This window comes from Gavia stellata, chromosome 11 (genome assembly GCF_030936135.1).
Source record: "Gavia stellata isolate bGavSte3 chromosome 11, bGavSte3.hap2, whole genome shotgun sequence".
NCBI classification, from domain to species: Eukaryota; Metazoa; Chordata; class Aves; order Gaviiformes; family Gaviidae; genus Gavia; species Gavia stellata.
Window position 1 is genome coordinate 21,994,068 of NC_082604.1, and position 23,972 is coordinate 22,018,039.

General features: G+C 45.2%; 1 protein-coding gene across 3 annotated transcripts in view; it reads right to left on the reverse strand.

The window, feature by feature from the left end:
* Positions 1-23,972, reverse strand: part of LOC104261692 (calcium-activated potassium channel subunit beta-2) — a 153,919-nt gene that overhangs the window by 9,405 nt on the left and 120,542 nt on the right. For 2 of the 3 annotated variants that reach the window (XM_059822656.1, XM_059822654.1), the window contains 2 exons: positions 6,886-6,996; positions 295-465 (listed from right to left, as the gene is read on the reverse strand). In XM_059822656.1, coding sequence (XP_059678639.1) covers positions 295-465; positions 6,886-6,941 — 227 coding nt within the window. In that variant the 5' untranslated portion in view covers positions 6,942-6,996. Of the gene's footprint in view, positions 1-294; positions 466-6,885; positions 6,997-23,972 lie in introns of those variants that run through there. The other variant, XM_009817836.2, reaches the window with a different exon arrangement.

A 23,972-nucleotide genomic window follows, 5' to 3' on the forward strand; every position in this document is an offset into this window, starting at 1 on the left:
GCCGATCAGCTGATATGGATATTATACTGGTGTTAAACTCTGGCAAGTCTAAAGCCTATGGATCAAGATTTCGTCAAACAGGGATCTAATTCTTCCCTCGCTTGTGCCGGTATTACTCAACTTGATTTCACTGTAGTTATGCCTGATTTATACTGGGGTAAGGAAGTGGAGAATCAGGTCTATGTTGACCAAAGGAAAAAATGTAAAACTTTAATAAAAAGAGTCAAAAGAATAAGCCACGAGAAGTCAGCTGGAGCAGAGAGTGTGAGATCAGGGTAGCCATCACGAAATTACCTTTGCATGTAAGACCGCAGCAGGGTGATTCCCAGGAGAAAGTACATCATGATAGAACACACCATCATGGCCAGCCCGAGGAGTATGGCCCGGTCTTCTCCAGCTTTTAGGGCTGTGACTGTTTTCCTTTTGTCCAGTAGATCGTGATCCCTGATTTTTTGGTAAATATTTCTGAGGTTGAAAATAATACATTCTCATGTGAAGTTCATATTTAATCAATGAACCCTGTACAGGGTGGGTAGTTCCACCTCCATACCCATCTCATGAGAGAGAAAGGCTTAAGGGTCCTCAGGTGTCCTTTTTCATCGGATTCAGTCTGACCTGGTGGAAACTTATTCATCTCCAAAATAAATTACAGCCATTTCTGAAAAGGTAAAAACCTCTTATAGCAAATATAAAGATTAGACACTTGTGCCAGCTCAGTAAATCCTTCTTTGGTACAGCTTCATTGGCTCAGTTGAATTATACCATAGGTGAATTTGACCTGTCAATGCCAACTTAGTCCACTATAAGATGTTTAGATATATGAGGTGTCTTTTCTTCAGTTGAATATGGTAACAGGTCTTATGTTACCATATGTAGAAAACAGCCTGAAGAAAGTCATCACTAAAATTATCTGAAAGGACCATGTTCTTTTTTGATTCCCTACAGGCTAATGGTTTGGGTAATTTTCCACCCTGAGTGTGACTCAAAGCTCATAAAACACTATGGGGATTTTGCAATTGATTTATGTGGGTTTTTTGATTGGGAGCTTATTTACTTTATTTATAAAATAGCTTTCTGGAAGCCCAGTTACTCATTACAGTGAAAACCCTCGCAGAAAATTATCCACCAAAGCTATTTGTTCTGGGATTAAAAAAAAAGAAGACACAACAAACCATTCCCCCTTCAGCAGAGAGTCCTTTGCATTTTCTAACCATAAGTCCTTCTTTCATCTCCGAGCCTTTGATGATTCAATGGGTCATGAGGACACAATGGTGAAGAAGGAAATATTTGAGTACATTTCAAACACACTCAAACTTTGTGGGTTTAAAATGTACTTACAGACCTGAGGCTGGTCAAAATCTCCTGTGTTTTCTGTTACGGTTCTTTTGAATCATCCAGGCAGCACCCGAAGCATGTGAACCGCACACCTCTGAGCCCTGGCACCACCATAACATGGACATAGTAGTACACGTGGAAGAAGTTCCTCTTCTACTGTCTGCAAAATGGCAGGTGAGCAACATCAACATCACTTTGGGCTCTAGCAAACCCACCACTCCTTTAAGCTGAAACCACCAAGTTTCACGCAACCTTGGAAAAAAGCACTGTGTGTCAGACCAACCATATAACTTACATTCACCAATAGGGACAAAGAAATAGAGTTAAGACAGATGTAAAATCATACATAAAGACAGCAGAAACAAGAAAATAGTTTTAATCATAAAATCCCTGAAACTGGAATTGAATTTGTATTTAGACAATGAGTCATAGCCAGGAAAAGCACATATAGTTTGGGGTTTTACAGCAAAAATTTTGCTTAGATGGTACTGCAGTCAGTAGTCTCCCATACCTAAGACCCCTTGAGATTTTTTCATCCAACTGTAATTTACATCTTTAGATGTCCATGGTTTCTCTTCAAAACCATCCTTTAAAGCTTGACAATGTTTTCCTAGTTGGAAATGAAATGGTAATTCATCCTGTCAAACTTTTCTCTGGTGTTGGGGAGAAAAAATATACTGTGAACTGGCAGATGCAATTGCCTTCAAAGAAGTAATGTAGAGTAATAATCTAATATTACTTTTCTATTATTATTTATCAAACTGTATTTAACTCTGAGAGCTGCTATTAGGATTTGCATTGCTCCCAAATGGAAGCAGGCAGGAAGGCAGAGATTCTCGTACAGTTCCAGCACATTAACCGATCGCACAGCATAACTTATGTCAGCATGTAGACATAAAACAGAGACAGTGCAATCGCTCACTAATGTCACCAGAGCAGTTAGGACATAAAAGGGACACAGATAGACAATTTAAAAACAAATAGCTAATTGAGAATGGTTACAAATACTTCTCATGTGGCCTTGAGCCAAGAAACGTGCAATGAGAGGTAAAAAAGGATGGACTGAAGGGTATGTTGTAGAAATTATCTATCTGGCAGGTGACTGGCAAAGGGGATGGTGTGCAGTGACTGCCTGCCAGGCGGATCTCCCACGCTCGCCTGCCATGGTAAATAAAGCTAAATAAAGCTCTGCCTCGGGGGTCGTGCTCGGAGCAGTCCTTCGGTTTCTCTTTTGCAAACATTTGTTATTCAAAGCTCTAAACAACAGGAAAGCGGTAGCCTGGTGCACCTTACTGAGGGATTTTTTTCTCCTGAATCCCAGCCAGGAGTCAGTCTGGTAACACACGCCAAGGTGTGCGGTGGCATGGCACATGCCAGCCTGTGACGCATGGGTCCTGACGCAGCCCAGGAGACACACTGAGTAACCGTTCCTCCTGCTCCTCCCCACTCGTGCCTGTGCCGGGGAGGTGCCAATTTGTGCTGTGTGATACGGGGAACATCTGCTATTACCAGACTTCACATTTTTGCTTCCAAGAGCCCCGGTTTTGGGGGACATGATACGTTGTGCAGAATATTTTGCCACTAACAGAGCAGCCTCAGCATCTCCTTAGCTGGAGCGGCAGTGGTGGCCTGCACACGTGTGTGTGCTGCTCCATGGGGGGGATTTTGTGTACGTGTGAACTTTTGGCACAACCCAGGGACCTCTTTCTGCTCGGTGAGCTGGAAGAGCACCGTGCTTAGCCAGCTGATTTTGGATCCCAGGGCTGCACAGCCACAATTAGCTGACTGCTGCGGTGTGTTTAAGTACAGATCACTGCATCCCAGACACTACTCATCTAGGTGACTCCATCTGATACTTATGATTACCTGTGATAACTCCCCAGATATGACACTGGGGGGGGGCTGTTTGTTTTTAAAGAAGTCCCAGCTGTCAGGACACGGGGTCTCTCTGCCCTGTGCAAAGACATTTAATAGAAAGCAAGTCTCCGAGGACAAAAGGTCTTTGCTCTTGTGATTGTTTCCAAACTGAAGTTCTCCCCTGCTAAATCTCCGTGTGCCTTTTGCCAAATTGCTCAGAGGATATGGGCTGGCTGCTCTACCCAGGCTCAGCTGCCAGAGATGAAATCTCGGCCGTGACCGTGCCTGCTGGGGACAGAGCAGAGATTTCCCTCTCCGTATCTCTGCACAGTAGCAGTGCGGGGATCCTTCTGCAATGTGGCCAGCAGCTCCTTATGTGGTCTCCAGAGGAAGGCTTAGGGAGGACCTGTGTGATGAAATTAGGCAGTCCAGGTTACATTAGTCAGCCTGAACATGAGACAGTCAAGGAGAATTACAGTGCCGGTTTAAGCTTACTGGCTTTAATAAGAAATTCTACGTCTTCTTTAGAGTTACTCGTATTTGCTGCAGCAAAGACCTTTCTTTGCCATCCTGAGGGACATGGCCTTTTAGCACTTGGTTATGTGAAGGATGAGGCATGCCACATGCATCCTATGTGCTTGGTGCTCTGCTGGTGCAGGACTGCTCCGCAGCTCTGGGGATATGATGAATTTGTTGGCTTGTATTAGGAACGGACCAGCATGCTAAGGGCTTGCAACTGGGCACTGCCATGTAGAGCAGAGGGGGTCTAGTTTCCTCCCAGGAAATCTGGAATAACCAGGCACCTGCAATTACTTTATTTTTTTGAAACTATACACAAATTACCTACCCTCAAATTCCTTCCCTTGCAAATGGACCATGGTGTGGCACTGAGGGAGACGTTGCCTCCTCCGGCACTGCGTGGTCATGGGGCTTGTCAGATGGGGATAGCTGTCTGCCTGAATTATTCAGAGTGACTTTGAATTCTCATTCAATTCTCTGATATCACAGTTATTATGCAGATGTCTCTCAAATTACCTCACACTCAGGTGTTTACTGATATCAGAAATCCTTGAATGCAAGGGTCAAAAAACCGCCTGTATCTTACCTGCAGAATTCCCAGTGCTCAGGGACTTTTCTGCTCAGAAGCTGATTTCTTTACTTTTTTATTTACAGGGTATATTTAGCTGCATCAATTTTTGTCAATAGAGCTATGGCAACAGGAAATGTCTCTGGAGTGCTCACAAAAGTCTCAGTGATGGTTGTAGAAGGATTCTTATCAATATGAACAGATTTCATTCCCTCAATTCCTTCCATCTTCCCCACCAAACTGAACTGAACCGAACTGAACCGAACCAAACCAGTGCTTCCGTTTTCCAAGCTTACAATGTTGTGGAAAACATAATTGACAGCTGAGAAAGAATGAAGGCTTGACTAGGTTTCCAAAGCCTAAAAAGTGGCAGTTGGGGAACAGCAGATGTCTAAAACAGCAATGAAATACATAAATTTTGGGCTCGATCCTGCAAAAGCAGATGCCTGAGAGACACCTTCCACGAGGGAAGAGGTGATTCATCCACAGCAAGTGACCCATTGCTGCACAGGGTATATTACAGTGCGACCCCTCAAAAGTCAGCAGTCATGGAATGTGTTAGGTGAAAAGTTTGCTGCCCCAGCTGACAATCTTCCTGTCTGAATTTTAAAGAACAAAAATTCCTAGGAAAGGGTAATTTAGGGGAAGTCATTTCTCTAAAATGCACCGCCTGTTTGATACAGTGATGCTGCTGGTGACCTTACACATGTTAAAATCACTGCCAGACACTTGGCGGATGAACTTCTCCCACCAGCAACACTTGCTCTGTGTTCACACCTCTCTTCTGCAGACCTGAGGCTCTGATCAGCACTCTCCTATTTCCATTTTCTCATCCTCCCTTTCCCTCCTGCATTTTATTAATCACTCACAGGGTATGAACAATTCCTTCTGTACGGCTCTGCAGGACCACCCGAAGGCTTGAAAAGGCACTTGAAATTACCACGGCTGGTGTGTGAGTACAGAGATACTGCTCCCTACCTCCCTATTTCTGCAGGCAGGCAGGGCTGAGCTCTGCCCAGGCTTCAGGCTGACCAGACGCTGGTGAGCCCTGTTTAGCACAGTGCTCAGCCCAAGTTAATAAGTCCCACTGAAAGGCATGGTGTGAGCTGAAGACCATGCTAATCAGCAGCACATGGCTTCCAGCCAGCCCAACCTGTGGGCAGATATCTCCTCCAAGTGTCTAACCTTGGATCATCCTGTCCATGACAGTGTTTTAATGCAGAAGAACATTAGCCTGGGGAAAATTCAATTAAAGAGGAGACTTGCAGAAGTACATGAGGCAGTTAGATAACCAGCTCCAAACGAAAGTCCATGGAAACCTGCTGCCAAGCTGGCCTTTGTGGCTTCAAAATATCTGTTTGGGATCGGATTATCAAAAGAGCCGAACACCTATGCAACCTTTGTAGAAAAGTTCAGCAAATGGAGCAATTCTCCAAAGAAACTCGTCGTCCTGAGGGCAGCTCTGCTGCCTGAACTCATGAACGCATTTTCTCAAGCAGATGCAAGCAGTAATGTCTCATTAGAATAACTGAAGAGTGTGCTTTGCTAATTGGCACTGTAGATACACTGACCTCTGTTTTTGTTTCACCAGAGTCTGATTTTTTGTGATTACATTTAATAGTGACTGCAAGGGGAACTGAAGGAGAGGAGGCAAGGGAGGGAAGGGGGGAAGAAAAAAAAAAAGAAAAGGGAAATGTGTCCGGTTGTGACAAGACAAGCTGTCCAGCAAATCTCACTACAAAGGAGAGAGGTTTTGGAAGGATGAGTCTGAGCATTACTGACAATTGTTCTTTCATCAGTGATATTTAACTTCTTTCATTCCCAACTGAGTGCTGTCTTTGTCTGTGGACTTAAAACCTCTCCTTCCCTTTCCTTCTCTTCTGTGTAATTTCCTGCTCTCCTGGGAGATCCAGTAACTCATTTATTCCTCTGTCTCCTTCAGCCTATTCCCTCCAGCAGCACCACTTAAGTGGGCTGGTGGGCTACCAGCTCACTTTCAAGCTGCTCGTCAACCCCCAGCCACTGCGCAATGTATTGCACACACGTTCATCCTCACACACGCATGAATAGAAACAGAAAACATCTCTGACAGCTGGATGCATCATACAGATGTGTAAAAGTTATACAGGGCAATGATCTGGCTGGGGGAGAGGAGGCACTGTGTGCGTTGTCTGGAGGGGGTGCAGGAGTGGTGTGGGCTGATGGCTGGAAGCGGGACACCTGCAAAAGGCATAAAGGCTTCACAGGATTGGAACTGGGGCTGCAAACCTGTGGCTGGGGATTAGTGTGCTTTTAAATGTGTGATGTCTGTGTGCTGACGTCAGAGATGGTCACGGTGTGCTGCTGATGACCTGGGGCCAAGGAAGACTTTGGCCGTGGCTCTGGCATTGTCCCTCCACTCTGTTTTGGCTTGGCACGTTAACCCTGGCACTCATCGTCTGGTCCTGTTGTTGGTGGAGCAGTAGCCGGGGGGTGGTGAGAGGCAAGCGGGGAGACACCCTTTGCATCCCTCCTGCTTCTCCAGTGCCACCACTGCAGAGAAGTTACAGGCCACACTCCTAAAGATTCAAAACCTATAAGAGACAATCAGCATAGATGTCATTTACCTTTTCTCATCATGTCTGTAAGATGTAGAGCTCCGGCCACTGGTCCAAATAAACATTTTAGAGGGTTGCCCAGTGTTGGCTTTGCTCGCTGCAGTGGGACGATGGAAGGACCTGGGGGAAGAGGGATAATTTTTGTCACTGCCCATCCAATACGGCAGACCACATTATATCCCGCGTGCCAAATCCCCTATGGCCATGCCCAGTGTGCTCTGAAGATGGACCATTTGTTAACACAAGGTGAGATGTAAAATAATGGCGATGACAGATCAGCATGTCGGAATGAAGGATAAATCTCATTAGCCCACTGGTAAAATGTGATCCTGGCTAATCAGGCTTAGCTACGCTCCACGCTGCAAAGGATTTGCACCATGGTAGTTTAAGAAAAGGTAATAGCTGCATCCAGTGTTCTTATGGCAGTATTTTGGGGGTAGAAAGTGGCTATTGTTTAAGCACACACATGTTCATCACAGCTTATTAGTTTTACGGCAGCTCTCAGTATGATGAGGCTCTCAAGGGAGGTGTCTGAATGAGACACAAGTATAAGGCGTAAATACAGCATTTTGTGGAAATGTAAGTGATGTGACAAAAATGTCTTTTCCCACAAAGAAATTACTGTCCCAAAGCCATTTGGCCAGACCAATTAGATTCCTGGCCAGGGGCTGCTTTGTTTCACAGCAGGGTATGAGACCTGCTGCCTTCTCTGAGGCTCTCAGGCTCTTCTGAAGAGGGGAAAAGTCTGAGGGGTTTCATTTTAAAGACTGAATTTGAACCCTGTACTTCAATTAGCTCTCATAGAATCAGAAATACAGAGTTGAAAGGATCTCAAGAAGCATTGCTGCTTTCTTGCCCTGATTCAAGGCACATTCACTGTATCAATGTTATTCGTAGCAGATTTTGGTTACCCTAGGTCAACTGAATGTGAACAACCATCTTTCCAGATGGTAACTTCATTGCCAGGCTGGAAGCATAGGCTGTATTGGACCTGCCAGTGGGGCTACAACTCCTGTCCTAGCTCCTCCTAATCTACTACTGGTTTTAGTGAGGCTCAGTTAAAATCTCCATCTCTGAGAATTGGGCCCTTGTTGGTGAGGGCTGTATTTCACATTATTTCATGGCACAGCGCTTTGCGCTTTTACTCCATTCAGGGAAAAGCTTAAGAAAAAAAAGAAATATTCCAGAAAAAAAATATTCCAGAAAAAAAAGAAATATTCCAGATACCAAATACGTTAATGCCAAAGTTTTTCATGCACTGGGGGCCATTCTTTACAGAATCACAGAATCACAGAATCACTACGGTTGGAAAAGACCTGTAAGATCATCAAGTCCAACCTAAAAAAAAAAAAAAAACAAAAAACAAAAAAACCCACAAACAACCCACGCAAGCCAACCACCACACAACAACAACAACAAGGCACAACACCACACAGCACCATGTCCATCAAGCTACATCCCACAATGCCACATCCACACGCTCCTTGAATACCTCCAGGGAGGGTGACTCTACCACCTCCCTGGGCAGCCTATTCCAGTGTTTCACTACTCTCTCGGTAAAGAACTTTTTCCTAATATCTAGCCTGAACCTCCCCTGGCGCAACTTGAGGCCATTTCCTCTAGTCCTGTCACTAGTCACTTGGGAGAAGAGACCAACACCCACCTCTCTGCAACCCCCCTTCAGGTAGTTGTAGAGAGCGATAAGGTCTCCCCTCAGCCTCCTCTTCTCCAGGCTAAACAACCCCAGCTCACTGAAAAATAAACCTGGCTGTTGATGCTGTCAGCAGAGAAGGCACATGAATTCCTCAGTGCTCCTCGCCTGAAAAAGTCTGTAATGTCACTATCCACATAATCATGCAAAAGGCTAATTTCAATATTTGCACAGTGGTGAACCTGAGAGAATACTTAAATCCTGTAGAGGTGGCTGCAGGGCAAGACTGACATGGACGGGAGCCAAAATCCATCCGTACGCAGACAGGCTGATGGGTGCCAAGGGACCAGGCTCTCCATCTGGAGTCAGTCCAGAGCCCCACCACGGGGTCCGTGGCGCAGACCCAGGCTAAACTCACAAACTGGGCAAACTGGCCAAACTGGTGACCCCATCACCTCCTCCCTGCTGGGATCCTGCTGCTCCCTGTTGCTGTGATGCGCAGAGATGCTGGATCGGAACTGGGGCTTGCAGGCAGGGACCTTGCTTGAAATAACAGACAGTAATATCTGACAAAGCTTTTGTGCTGCATTCATGCACAGCAAATTGGACAAGAAGGTGGCCCAAAAGAAGGGAGGCTGGGTTCTCCCCCAGCCCTTTCCCCAACTCTATGGTTATCACTGCAGCTCTGAGAGCCAAAAAAGAGTCTTTTCTTTCCTTACAACCACTGTAGTTAAGTATTGGGGATTAAGCAATAAGAAGAGGCACTTCCTTCCTGAAATAACTATAGTTTAGGAGGTGAAATAGCATCTACCAGGATCTAATAAATACAGCCACCAACTAAGAAGTGTTTTTATAGTGATCATGGCCAGAAATTTGGGTCGCAGGGCCTTGGGTCTAATCCTCTGGTATGTAAGATTGCACCTACACTACCCCAGACCACACAACAGCGATTGCACCAAATGAGCTGGTGTTTCTGCACTGGGCAATGCAGGAGGGCTCAGAGCAACTATCCAAGGGCCTGAAGGCCACATTGGCTATTGGACTGAGACCTGTTCCAGGCTGAGCCCCTTAATGCTGGAAAATAAAATTTTATATACATATATATTTGCCACTGCGCCCTTTAGGATGTCACAGGTGAGTTGCATGGCAGGAAAGCCTGACTGGCTGTGCTGCCACAGCCTGAGTGGTCCCAGAGCCATCAGGAGATGGTGGTGAGTGCTGTTAGAGAGTCTGTTCTTAATTAAGCAAAACTTAGGCACACATTAGAGGTGATCAGCAGCTTCTGCTGCCTGTCTGAGTCAACAGGGACACCTGGGCAGGACTGCCTGGGCAGGGAGGCAGGTTCACAAGCTCCAGAGCAAATTGCAGGAGCACCACTGGTGCGAGAGCTGGGTGAGAGGGGTCTGTCCCCCCAAGGGGATGCCAGGGGAGGAAAAGGGGTGTCTTTCTTCCCCCCAAAAGTCAGTGTGATTTCAGACTCCCTTATAGTGCCAGTGCCCTGGAGCAGTCCATATGTGATAGCATTAATGCTGCCTGCTTCATTAGTTGAGTAATCCAAGCTAACCATCCCTATTTAACACACAATTACATGCCTAATTTTGTGTAAAATTGTTACACTGATGACATCACAGCAGAGGTCAGATGTAAGCGACTAAAGTCCATGTTTCCTTTAGCTGTAAGGTAAGAGCCTTTTGCAGAACAGTAACAACGCAAACTCCCCAAGACCCTCCTTTGAAAGCCTTTGGAAGACTTGTAACTTAGAACGGTTACAACCTACACGACCATGTCCTGCTTCGCCAAGTCGGTTAGCAAACTTCCATGCCTTTCTCCTCCCCTGAGTTAGTCCCAAGGCAGGACCGGGAACCCTGTTCCTTTCCCGTCCCCTCTCTCTTTTCTGAGAAAACAAGTAGCATTGCTCTTTTTTTGCCCATCGCCTCTCTGACTCAGCTGCTGGCAACGTATTTTTATCATGTAACAGGTAATCAGCCTGTGAAACTCATTACTGCAGGATGTCAGCCTGGCATTTAGAGTAAAAGTGGATTGTGCTATTGCTTGAACAGACGGAGCACCTAGAGTCATGACAATACCTGTTAAAAGAACAGTTCAGAAGAGGTGCTTCAAGCTGCTTTTTGACTATCAGGAGACTGTAGGGGAGATTCTTATAGGGCAGGTTACCAGCAAACTGCTGTACTTTATGTGACTTTTGCTGTGTACTCTTAGAGTCAGGATACTAGGTTGGACCCCAGGCTTTTGGCTTGACTTTTGCTGAACATTGTTGTCTCCTTCATTATGTACCCAGTGTGGCATCAAAACAGTTGTCTCTCAGCATGGTTGCCAGAGAGACAGGTAAAGAGGCCATGCTTTGGTTTTTACAAAACACACCTTGTTCTTGGCGTTTGGGTCTATTCTGAATAAATGCACAATGTTTAAGAGAAAAACGCAGAGTAAAAAGTGTACAATCTCCTCTGAATACATGTACACCCATGCCCAGGGCACTTCACTGCTCTGCACTGGCCGAGGAGCAGCTCTAATGGCCCATGATGCTGACACAGTGGGTCTCTGCAGGGCTGACCCACTCCTCCCATCTTCCTCCATTCTCATCCTTCTCTTGAACATTATCTTCTGGTGAATTTTATGGACCTCGCTAGAAAACCTGACAAGTTTTCCACTTTTTCAGCCATTGCAAGATGAAGACTTGAGATAGTTCTTATAAGATTAGAAGTACTCTGCCCTGTCCTATGGAGTGTCAACAAGTCCATCCAACAGCAAACACTTGAGAGAGGACTGCAGTGTGAAGAAAACATGCTGGGACAACATTTGCTTCAAATTTTACCAAAAAAGATGTAATTCTGAGGGTGAATCTCAAAATCCTTAGCTGGTACCTTGGTAGCTATATTATGGGCTCTGTTGTCCTCACTTTCAACCTGGGCTGGCTGCTTTCCTTCCTCAGGATTCGATTTACATCACGATTTATATGACATGTCCCTTACCTCTAGGTCACCACATCTGTGAACAGCCAAAGAGGGATATTGCGGACCACGTTTTTAGATGGAAAGCTGGGTTTTATATGTGTGTTTATTTGTAATTGCCTCTGTCTATGTTTATGTTAATCACAGGATTTCTGAGACCTTGGAGAACCATTTACGGCACCAAACTAATGAGCTTTGCTCCCCTTATGGTGTTTCATTTCCTGGGTAATGTGGCCACTGTAAAAAGAGAAGCACTTGCATTAATTTTGCCTCATAAAAGACACCCTGAGTCATCAAAAGCCAACAAAAGCTAAACATTCACCTAAAGATACAATCACTGACCTCTTAAGCTTTGTCTGAATACACCCACGTCCCGCGCTGTCCATGCTGCCAAGCGCTCTGGATGCTTCATCCCAACATTTCACAGCCAGAGGATTCATTTGAACCCTGAGGCAGTTCCCTCTGAGCCCTGAAGTTTTCCTGCTAGTCCACCTTTTCACCTCTCTCCGTGCCACAACACAACGGTAAGTGCCAGTTCTTGAATGGACAGGACGGCTGCTGTTGAGTGATGGGAGATATTTGGTCTCTTTCATGGCTGGAGACACTTTTTTTGGGGTGGTCCCACCCACCATCGCCCATGGGAAAAGGAAGAGGCTGAAACCAGGCATCAAAGGCAGCCTGTAAGGGGATGGTGGTTTACTTTGAGGTAAATTTACTAAATAGGGACAGTTAGACATTATGCTCTGATAGGTGTTACCCACGTCTATGTCTGATGATAGCATGTTTTCCTATGGCTTTGCTGAGCCAGAAAACAGGAAGAAGTATTGTGTCATGAAGGGTGGGAGATAAATAAAATGGACTGTTGAATTTCTGATGTAAAGTGTAGCCTGACTGCTGAGTAGTCTGGCATTCAGCTGCCGTAGTGTGTGGAAGAGTTTCCCAGGAAGAGTGGTGGAGGTAACTACTAAATTAAGATGCTCCTGTCTGATTCAGGAGATGTTCCAGGGGAGTTTTCTAGTCCTGGTATTAAAAGAATGTAAGAGCTGGTCCCAGAACTAAAACCAGTGCCTGAAATTTCTGACTCCTAGGTATGGTCTATGGCAACATGAAAGGGTAGTTGGAAGCAGAGCTAGACCAGGGAGAGGGTGAGGAGAAACCTCACCCTCAGGAGAAAACAGGACGGCTGCTGTTGCTACTGGGTGGTAAAAACTGAGCAGGTGTCTGCCTGGGGTATCTGAGCGAGACCTGCTATGGCCATGGCCATGGTGTGACATGGCCATGGTGTGACATGAAAGCCCCAATACACGTGTACCAAGGGAAGTTTCACGCACTAGCACTGAAGATAGATAGAAACCAGGAACCAGGTGTACACCTAGCTGGCAATTCCCCTGTTCTGACACAATTCAGAGGGCAGTGTTTCTTGTGTGGTCAAAACACCTGTTTTCTCTGCAGGCCTCCATCTGAGCACAGCATCTGCTTGCCCTAATCCCACTTGTCTGTGGCCATAACAGAAGAACAGCAAGCACGGACCAAGAAGAACAGCAATAAGCTAACTCGTAAAAGAAATGCATCTGCATTAGTAGAAGGCAGTTACCACTTAGGGAACATTTAACGCTCTGGCAGCAGCAAGACTAAATTGTGAAGCTGTAACAGCGATATCAAATGTTGTACTTCTGCCTCGTGACTGGACTTTGCTGTACTGCAAGCTAATGGGCACAGTGCAGGACAGAGCGACATAAATAACTGTCCTTGTTGGAGCATCTCAGGAGCTCCGGCTGTACTAACTGACTAATCCAACTGGCAGATGACCTTGAATTTGGGTTTCCTCATTATGGCAAGGGAAAAATGGACAATGGGCAGCTGGTGTTAATGTCCTGACAAGAGTTTAGGAAGACTGATGGCTAATGATGCTTCATTAATGAATTCACCTCTATTTCTGGCCCTTCTAAATCTCCCCAGAGCTAAGCTCTCCACCTAGTTTTTGAGTTGAATGAGGGAGACACTCTGGACTCAGGGTGGTCTTGCTGGGTTCCCATGGTACAGGCATGTCTAGGACACTCCATGTCCAAAAAAGGAGGAGAACGGGGCTGCCAGTAACAACTGAAGCCATCACATGGGGATGCAGCTTAGCTGTGTGCAGAAAACAGCTGCATTTAGTTTTGTTTTCAAAGACAAAATTTCTTTTAACTTCAAATCATACTTTACAATTGTTAATTTCCTCTCCCCAGTATATATAGGAGTAAGAGAGATATTGGGAAAGGCTGAGGTATCTATACCTCTTTGCTACCTGACAACATGCAATATGTTCACACTTCAGAATTAAATATTCCAAAGTAACCTCTAATATTCCAGGTTTCCACCTCATAATGTTTTTTTTCCTCCAGTGCTGGCTTTCTGTTTTGAAAAATCTTTCAAACTTTGCCATTTAATGATGCCTGTCACCCCTAGGCTTCCCCTTTCCTAAGAGCTACCTGCCTAGTATGAGTTTTGAGTAGTCCACGCAGCATGACCGTAGACTTTATAGTCTTTATTCTTCCTGATCTTTTTAATTTTAAGTTTCTTCTCCACTTTTTCTTTTCTTTTTTTTCCAGTGCCTCTTCCTATACATTACTATCTCCAAGATGACTTGTTTCACTCACCCTGGCTGCACTGTGTTAATGTTAATTATTCTGATTTAGCTGAAACAGCAACTTTTTCAAGAAATTCCTGTGTCCCCAGGTCAGCTACAAAGGAGGGAGCTACTGTCTGTCATCACAAGCAAGAGAGTCCCAACTTCTCTTCTTTGGTGACCTTCTGGCCACCTCAGAGCAGTCTGACACCATGGCCCCAGCTTCCTCATCTGTACAAGGGATGTGCTAGTCCCATCACTGTACCTGGCAGAGGACATTTTCAGGCCACATCCAGGTAGCAGAACATCTAGTGAAGAGCCAGCCCTTATTACCACCATCATCTTTTGGTGCGGGTGAGTTTGCAATCCAAGCACGAGGCAATGCCTCTCTTGGCACGATGCAGTCACCGGGGATCAATGTTTTTGAGGAACAGCTGAGGATAATTGTCCCCTTTGCCTGTCAGGACTCTGCAAACATTTTTAGCTTTCTGTGCTGAATTTGAATTTACGTAGCAAGTGACACATTGGACAAGCAGTATATTCATCATCTCAGCTGCTCTCTGGCTTTGGAGAAGAGCACAACCCGCCTGTAAGATGGGCTGGCTTTGGGAGGGGGTGCAGCTGTGGCAAGTACTGGGTCATGCAACATGCTCCTAGTCAATTGAGCCAAGAGAGTTTTATGGGGAGATCTTCTTTGCCAAAGTCTGGGTAGCATTACACTGATGAGGAAGGATCCTGGGGGTGAGAATGAAGGCAGGGAAGGTGCTGCACTACCTCCCTTGACGCTCTCCTTTAAATCTTAGCACACTTCTCTGTAACTGCAGAGGGACAGATCACCTCCGGTGCTGCACTGCACCAGAAGAGCTATATGGCCCTGGAGCAGGCCGGCTGGCTAAGAGCACACGGGTGGCCGTGAAGATGCTGTGTCCTGCGATCATGCCATGATAAACCCAGTGGGAAATGGAGAGAGTGAGAGAAAGGAGACGAAGTGGAGGCTCACTGCTGCATTACTCCTCCAGTCCCAGGGCTGGGAGCTGTTTCAGCTCTAGCTCCATGCTGAAGTCAGTCTCTTTGATGGTCATCAAGAGGGAATGACCTTGTCCCCAGCTGAGATTTTGTGGGTACCCACTTGACCAGATCTTGGAGGAGGCTCTTTTGGACACTAAAAAGACTATTTTAAAGAATAATTGGTTGCACAGTGGGAGCTGGACACCTCTGACTATGCTGAAGTGAAGGGGCTTCTGTCTTGACCCATATGTCCCCGCACACTGTCATCTCAGGGCCCTGCAATTTACACCCCAAACTGTGAAGGAACAAGGTGCTGGCACTGCCTTTTTATAGGTGCTGAACAGAGGCCCAGAGGCTGCTGAGACTTGGCCAAAGTCTCTCAGGAAGTCTGTGGTGGATGTAATGGAGAAAATAGCCTAAAAGATGGTGGACAACCACCTTCCACCCAGTGAGGAGGGAGGAGAGCCAAGACACACACAGATTCCCGTGTCAGAGAGCAAAGGCAGAGCCTTGCTTTGGGGAAGCGCCAAGTCCAATCCATGGGGACATTCTCTCCAGCTCCAGCTTTGTGCAGCTCTGCCTCAGCTTTACACCCCTCCAGAGAAGACCTGATCCGAGAAGTACATGGCTTTTAAATATCCCTGAAGAGAGTGTGTCATTTCAGGAAAGCAGTGCTAAAACCCTGATGGTGTGTTTGTGGGTGGGAGCACAGGGAGGGGAAGAGTGATGCGCTACTAGGGAGAGGGAGGGCACCAGCAGCCCTTAGGGAAGCCACTAAGAAGAAGCAGATCACGCGAGCAATGCGGCTGGGGAGAGAGGTGAGGGCAGAGAAAGATAAACAGACGCAGAGCAGCACCCAGAGGAAAAGCACAAACAGCCAGGGCAGATATGGCAGGAGTGCTTTTTCTCCCACCTAATTCCTTGAGCAGGTCAATCATCTTTTATCTCCTTTGAGCCAGTCCCCGTGCCATGGAGAGCACCAGCTGGAAAAAAGCAAAGACAGAGGCGAGCTAAAACTATGGCCCAGCGGGAAGTGAATGCTCTGGCACTATTTATTTCTGAGTCCACATTTGGATTAGCTGTAAAGAGCTGTGTGGATAAGCAAGCAGGCAATTACATCTGGGACGTGCTGCTCATGAATGGAAACAGCTCCAATCTGCTCAGGACATATTGAAATTCTAATTCAGTTAGATTCCTTTAGTTACAGCGCTCATCACAGACGCTAAAAGAGATGGGATTAAAAAATAAATACAACTCTTACATTGCCTTTGGTCTGCCTTCTCTGCTCCCCTTTCCTCCCTCCCATCCCCAGTTTTAGCTGTTGTTTAACTTTATTTTCTGTGGCAAAATACAGCAGGCTGCATTTAGTCTGCTTGTCAATTTTCACGAGGTTCTAGCAGACTGCAGCTGGCCGAATGCGTGCAGGGCTAAGGGGTGGGCAGCCAGCATGAATACTAGACCACTGCTGAGCCTTCACATGTCACATCTTACTAAAGACCATTACCCAGAGATGTCTGTTAATACTGCAAAAGTGCAGCTGCGGCACTGAGGCGCAGAGCAAGGAGGTGATTTGCACAAGCTCTTCGCTGGCTTCATCCCCGGTTCAGACCAGTGCCCAAGTCCACCAGCCCACACTGCTCACCCAGTAAGCAGGTTGGCTTCCTGCTTTGGGTATTGGTGTAAAGCTACTTCGCCACTGCAGGCAACTGTTTTTGCACTGGGTTTGTGCAGGTAAGCTAGGAAAAGATCTGATCCAAAACAGCGGCCAGGGAAGAAGACCAGGAGTGCTAACTCAGACCTGCCAGTGTGATCTGGCAGCTCAAGCAAGTTATTTAACTATGTGCAGTTGAGTTTCCCTGGCTGTCGATGAAAGATGTTATATTAAACCTGCTGGCATATGCCAGGAACAGTTAGTTGAGATCTAAATGTCTGAGATAGCCAGATGGGAGGAACAAGAGGAGTGTGAGCTTACGTCTCCAGCTGCCCAGCAGTCATGCTTCCCTCATGACCAGTCTCTTGGATCTGCTGGAGGACCTCCAAACACAGAGTGATGTCTACAGACAGGTTATGAATAGTACGGACCACATCAGCTCGGAAATCTGGTTATGACAGACACTGGGTAGAGATTAATTGCCTCCCTCGAAACTCAGAAATGGGCTTGATGGGGAAAGACGTCTACAATAGCTCTATCTTACTGACATGACTGAGGCACGAAGCTGTGAAACAAGCACCTCCGTGGTAAAAGTAAACACCCAGTTTGGATCTCATGAGCATCTTTCCTCTTTATCTTATTACAAAAGGGTACATTTTGCAGCATAAACACTCTGTGGTGGCTTCTCATCCTTTCAGGACACGGACTTCACCATCTGTAGCCCTCTTAGTTGAATATGATCAATTGTCATGTCAAACTCACAAAACAGAATTTTGTGCCGAAGTGCTGTAGAAAAGCACTGGAAATATATTTTTCATGCATGAATTTAATGTAATTGTCACAGAATTTAATATTTTAAATGTCCTTATTTTTTTAAAATACAGTTCTGTAGAGGCAGCTACTGAATCTAAGTTATGCACAGTATGGCTACATCTCCGAGGAAAGCTGAACTCACGCACATGCTCTCTGGAGCTCCCTGTTTGCTTTGCCTGCTGGTAATGATCTCCAAGTCACATATTAGGGACAGAAACCTACTGCCTGATTGGAAAAACAATGCAAAATCCTAATTTCTACAGGGAAGTTGCATGCCCCAGACCATTTCCAGCGTAAGAAGAAGGAAGAGTTTCTAATGGATTCATTCGTAGTTAGGGCACAGATCAAATCCAGCCTGATGAGCAGGACTGTGAGAAAGTTAGAAATTAAGTGGGTTACAATAAGGCAGAGCATTAGAAAGACAGGGAACACAAGATAAAAGATAACAGTGATGGGCACACAAAAGAGAGAGTAGGAACGGCTGCATATTGCAGAAAGGTAGTAATGAAATCCACAGAAGTAGTGGTACGAAGTGGATGGGAAATCTGGCAGAGTCAATGAGTTAAATGACTACTGAGAAGAGCCTGATGAGCTGAGCTTAGTACAGTGCTGCACCACTCTGTTAGGTCAAAAATCAGTGTAAGCACTAAATCACCTGCTTTGTGGACGAGTTCAGTGCATGATACACTGGATGGTACAGATGCAGGTTTAGCCTCCTTAGAAAACTAATAACTTGGGAACTCATGAATCTCTATATAGATGTGTTCTTCTAATACGCTTTTTAGCATGAAACAATTTTTTCTTAAGAGTCAGGAAAAACGATCCTGAGAAAGAACAAAAGCAAAGTCTCTACAAGAGACAACAGGGTACATATGCCCTCTATGCAGTTTTGAACCAACAAGAGAACAAAATCTCTGCAGTCCTCTGAGGCCAGCACAGCACTCTGAACAGCGCAAGGGCCATGTCCATGAAACAAAAGCCCAATGTATTTTGGTCTCATAACTGGTCTAGAAATGAAAACAATGGTAGGAGCAGGCACAGATGCTTCCATTCCTCATATGGCAATAATCTATATTAATTACAGCAAGCGTCCAGCTTCGAACAATGTCACTGCAGTGCTATTACTGTTGAAGAGTATTGAGTTTCTAAGGAGGTGAATGTCTTTTTCTCTCCCTAATCATGATTACTCGGCTTAGTACTTGGGCTAAGCTTTCATTTAACCAAGATAAATGGATATTTCCAAAACCAGTGAGTTAACACTATGCATCACATTATTACTCTCTTCTCAGATTTCTTGCCTCGTATGCTATTTTACTCAGCTGCTAAACGCAAATAGCAATAAGAATAAGAAGGAGGAGCTGTGCAGGATCTCATATGGATTAAAAATCAAAAAATAAATAAATCTGGTTTTGACCCATTACTTTGTCCTATTCTGTGCTAGCTTTTTCCCTCCATCAACATAACATAACAATGTTATTTTGTCCTATAATTTTCCTTTCTTGAAACATGAGTACCCACAATACATTTTTGCAGACACTACCAGCCTATCTGACTAATATTTTGTTGTTTTCTATTTGGAATCCCTATTTATCATTTAAGCCTATGTGCCAATACTGTAGGTTAACATTCAGAAGAGCAGATGGGAATTAGAGACAAAACTTCTGTCAGTGATAACGGGACTTCCACACTTCATTTCCCCCAGGGCACAGTGAATGTTTTGCTTTTCAACAGTGCTGGGCAAAACTGCCTTAAGGAACTGGTGGCAGCAAAACTGTGTGCTGGCAACACACTGAAATTGTCAGAATGCAGGAATAGATTTTTTGTTGCTGGGCCATTTGTGGGAAGTTAGTTTGTAATAGCTCCTGGAAGATACCCATCTCGGTACAGAAGTTCAAGTGCAAAATAGCCAGCAAGAATTGCCTTTCTAGCAAAGTCAGTAAGAAGTCTAGCACTGAACAGCTTCTCCTACACAGGCGGGTTCACCTGACCACATCGCTGCCCAGTGGTCCAGCTTTTGATGACCAGGGCAGGCTGCAGATCCAGGAGAGCTCCTGTCTCAGGTCCCTAAACTCCACAAATGCCATTACTTCAGCAGCCATCCCGCTCCCCACTCCTCTGCCCCACTGCTAGAGGGGAACTAACTGCAAGGCTGAGCATGGGTGTCTTCGTGTGGGTGGGGGGCTTCCTACCCACCTCCCACAACTCCTTACACAGTGGTGGTGTCCAGGACATGCCATGTGTCCATGTGTGTGGATGTGCGAGGTCCACATGTGTTGTACCCTTCATCAGGGAAATAGCTCTTACTTTTCTTGAGCAGCTGTGCGCACCACCGTTCACACGCTCAAGGGGAGCTAGCTGGTGCTTTGGGGACTGGCACTTACAATACAAAGGACTTCACAAAGCGGGAAGTGGTTCATCTGCTGTAGGCACAAAACTGCTCGTCATCAAGGAGTAACAGTCAGACGAATGTCCCATCTTTACCTTGGGGAAACTCCCAAGCTGGAGAGCCCCACGGCACCTCACCGGCATCGATCATCTCTGCACTCTGCCAACTTTGCTCTGGGCAACAGGGCTGTGCTGCCGATGCCGGCCAGCTGTCACCCAGTGGTTGCTGATTGACAGGAACTGTCAGGATCAAGACAAAATTCACCGTCCTAACACACCAAATGTCACACAGGCGATTAAAAACATCTTCTGGCTGCTAAAACGTGCATTGAAGACAAGCTAGAGGTCTGCCCAGGGAGCGAGAACTTGCCTCTACTCTTGAGTGCCACACAGATGGGATTTGTTCAAATAATTACCACCAGATGCAGCCTGCACCATCTTACCTTCTCTGGTCTTTTTCTATAAGGTGTCCATCATCTGGCCAGCCTCCACCCCCCTTCTTCCCAACAACAAAGGGCTTTTACTAAGCATTTCATACTGCCGTTAACAAAACAAGGAAATAGATGTTGAAAATCAGAACATGCGAGTTACGTCTCTATTCTCTACTTTTTAGGGCAGTTTAGCAATTGCCTGTTAATTTTGACCCTTTTTGATGCTTTTATGAAAGCTATTTCTGCCTCTGTCTCTCCTAAGAATTCCTGAGCCCCAGTAATCATGTGAATTACATTCAAATCAAAATGCAGAAAAGCTGTGTTTTCACATTGACCTTGGAATCTTCAAGGCTATTTCTACCTCCCATGGGATACAGCGGGTGTGTATCTGATTATAAAGGTGCTTTACAGCATAGCTTGTGACCAAGAAGGCTACTAAGGTAAGTTTAACCAAAAATGTTTATCATATGTAGATATTCTCAAGAGCCTGCCTTGTTACTAAAAGCTGGTATTTGAATTCTTTAATTTATTTAGATCAATTTAAGCAAACATACCTGTGGGAAAACTTGTTAACATACCAGCTAACACCAGGCAGGTGACTTGAGCTGGCCCTGTTGTAACACTTGTGTGCCTCTTGCTGTAATACAGTCTAGTAGGTAAATAAAAGCTGGTAGTCTTCCCCCTAATGTGTTCAGAGGGCTTTTCTCCCATATTAATTTGATAGTCGTAATTCAATTACAGAAAATATTACCAGAGGCTGCTGTAACATGGACTGCATTTTTATTTCATAGGGTGTAAAATTTTATTTTCACCCCCACCTGCTCCTCTTCCTTACACTGGAAATGCTGTTGTGAATTCCTCAGTTCAGCTTTTTTTTCTTCTTTTAAAGCTGATGTACAGGCTTAATGAAGTCTATCGTTCCAATGCTCTTTGATATGTACTTCAGAAGAGACCAGGTACTTGATCCTCTTCTTATTTACATCAGTGAGGTCAGGAGCCGAATGCAGAAGTAAGTGAAGGGGTAGGGCAATGCCACAGAACCTGTCAGCACCAGAGCAAAGGCATTTCTTCAGCTTGCTGTGGTCCCTTGGGAAATCCTCACAGCTGGACTAATGTTGGATGTAATTTAAGAAATACTCTCCTTAAACTGGCAGGAGGTTCAGTATCTAAATATAATCCCTACTGAAAGAATGCTCAAAAACTGAATTGTGACCTTCATGCCAGACAAAAAGGGATCTTCAGTAGCTGTAAAGATTTAAAAAATGACGTGGAACATTTTGTTCAATAGTAGCTTTTTGATTTCATACTGTTTGTATTTATTTTTACCTTTTGCTACAATGGAAATTCAAGTCCAATATTCAATCAAAGTCAAGCATTTTATTGCCTTTCCACTCAAATGCCTGAGTTGAATGCTTAAAATGTAACACCAGCAGCACTGTGCGTAGTGGATATATAAGTACATGGAAAAGCAACCTTTTGCACTGTAGCTGTGAGAAGTGCCTTTTCTTTTTTTTCTTTATCCTGGTGGAGACATTTGCTATCAGAACATGTTGCCATCAAAAGCGGTCTGCTATTGGCACCTTACAGCTATTGGAGAATATTGCCACCTGAGTATTTCAGTTGTCAGAGCCCTCTCCAGTCAGACCAGTTTGCTGGTGCAAAGCTTGCAGTAGGAGTCCTGCTATCAAATGCATTTGCCAACTGGGAATTGGCAATTCATTTCCTCTCACTCAGGTGCAGAGAAAAGCAAAGTTCATTTAATCTGGAAGGTGGAAAGCTGGAGTGAAACAAGAATGATCATTGCTCTTCACCTTTCTAGCTTCCCTTTATGCTGCCAGGAATTTTGCTTTTCTCCTACCACCAATTCAAACTCTCACTTCCTTCAGCACTGCTGGAGCAACAGTGCTGTTGGCAGCCAGCAACTTCTGGGACTTTCTAGTCCCAGCTTGGTCTGACTTGAAGGCAACCCCAGGGTGATGGAAGATGCTCACCCAACCCATTGTTACCGCCAGTTCTACCACAGGACACCAACACTGGCAATAAGGTGGTGGGAGAGGAAGGACTGACTAGGAGACAGCACACCCAGTTCTATTTCTGAAGGTTTTGATGCACAAAATGAATTCCTGTGAGGTATGCAAGTATTGAGCATTGGCCACTGAGCAAAGATGTCCACGTGTGGGTTCTTACCCCATGTACCCCACAGTAAATACAAACCAGTTGACTGACCTGGAAAGTCAGATGGGCCCCAGGAGTGCCCTGGCCCCCCTTTCTGCTCATCTCTGAAAGACCATTGCCCCAAGTATTAGCTTGGCAGTACTTGGAAGAGTACCAGCAATTGCAGTAAGTAACTGAGAGTATTTCCTAAGCATATGTATTTTCACTTCTATGGAAAACATGGGGCTGATCTAGGAGTACTTTAACACAATCACAGTGAAAAGTAGCACTGGAAGACCACCCGTGGATTTCAGCAGATCAGATCTCCCGTAGTTAAACTAAATGTCATCACACTGTACACAGCTGCTGATTTCAGGTTTGCTAATTTGTAAAACAATGTGAAGAAGACGCTGCAGTTGTGAGTGGAGCAGCTGAATTATAGGTACTTAGGCAGCCCTGTAGGGATATGAATTCTCTTTATTGCACAAACCTGCCTCTATAATTAATAGAAATAGTAACATTTCCTTGCTCTGTTTTCATTAATTCAGACTGATAGCTTTGGAAGATCAGAATGGATTAGGAAACACATTTTTGGAAGAACAGGAGAGAACCAGAGGACTTTTTTTGGCTCTTCAGCATGAGTCCAGATCATCTTCTTCAATGTGCAAGGAGCAAAATTACTAGCAATGCTCTGTGTGTAACAGACCATCTGTCACCATAATTGTAGCTTTGTTTTATTTTTCCCTGCTTCTGGGAGAAAAGATCCAAACTTCCCTAGCTGCCTGACTGAACTGAACATTATGGAATGTATTTTAAAACCTTGAGAAACAGCCATGGTCAGTCCAAAGCCTGCTTAAACCCCAGCAGCTCTCTAACACCGGCACCTCCCAATAAAAACTGGCTTCAGGGTTTACCTAGCAAGCTGCAAATGATCTCAACAGCCATGCCTCCTTTAGCAGGAGTTTTATAGGCCTTCCCCCCTCTCTTAGGAGACGTAAACATAACAAGGTTTAAAATTGCGCTTTATTTATCTCAGTGGTATAGTATGATATTGTTCCCACAGAAGCACTGGTGATACTTTATCATGGTAAAGAGGAGGGCACCGCATGAAGCAGAGATGATGCATAAGCCAGAGTAGCCATGGCTGGTGACAACCAAAATATGGCACAGGCTTCAGTTATTTTATTATTTTGGATGCTTCGGGGACTGGAAGCAAGGGGTGTCCAGAAATGAGCATGAAACCCAGACAGTTATGCAAGGGGCTTTTCACCTCTCCTGCTGGAAAGCTTTGCCCCCCAGCCCCGTCCCTCTTGGGGTCAGAGGCATAGGAATAGTTATGTCAGAGATGACTGATTTTCCCAATGATTCATTGAAAAAAAAATATTAATCTTAATAGCTTTCTAACGTGAAGTATGTACCAACCACT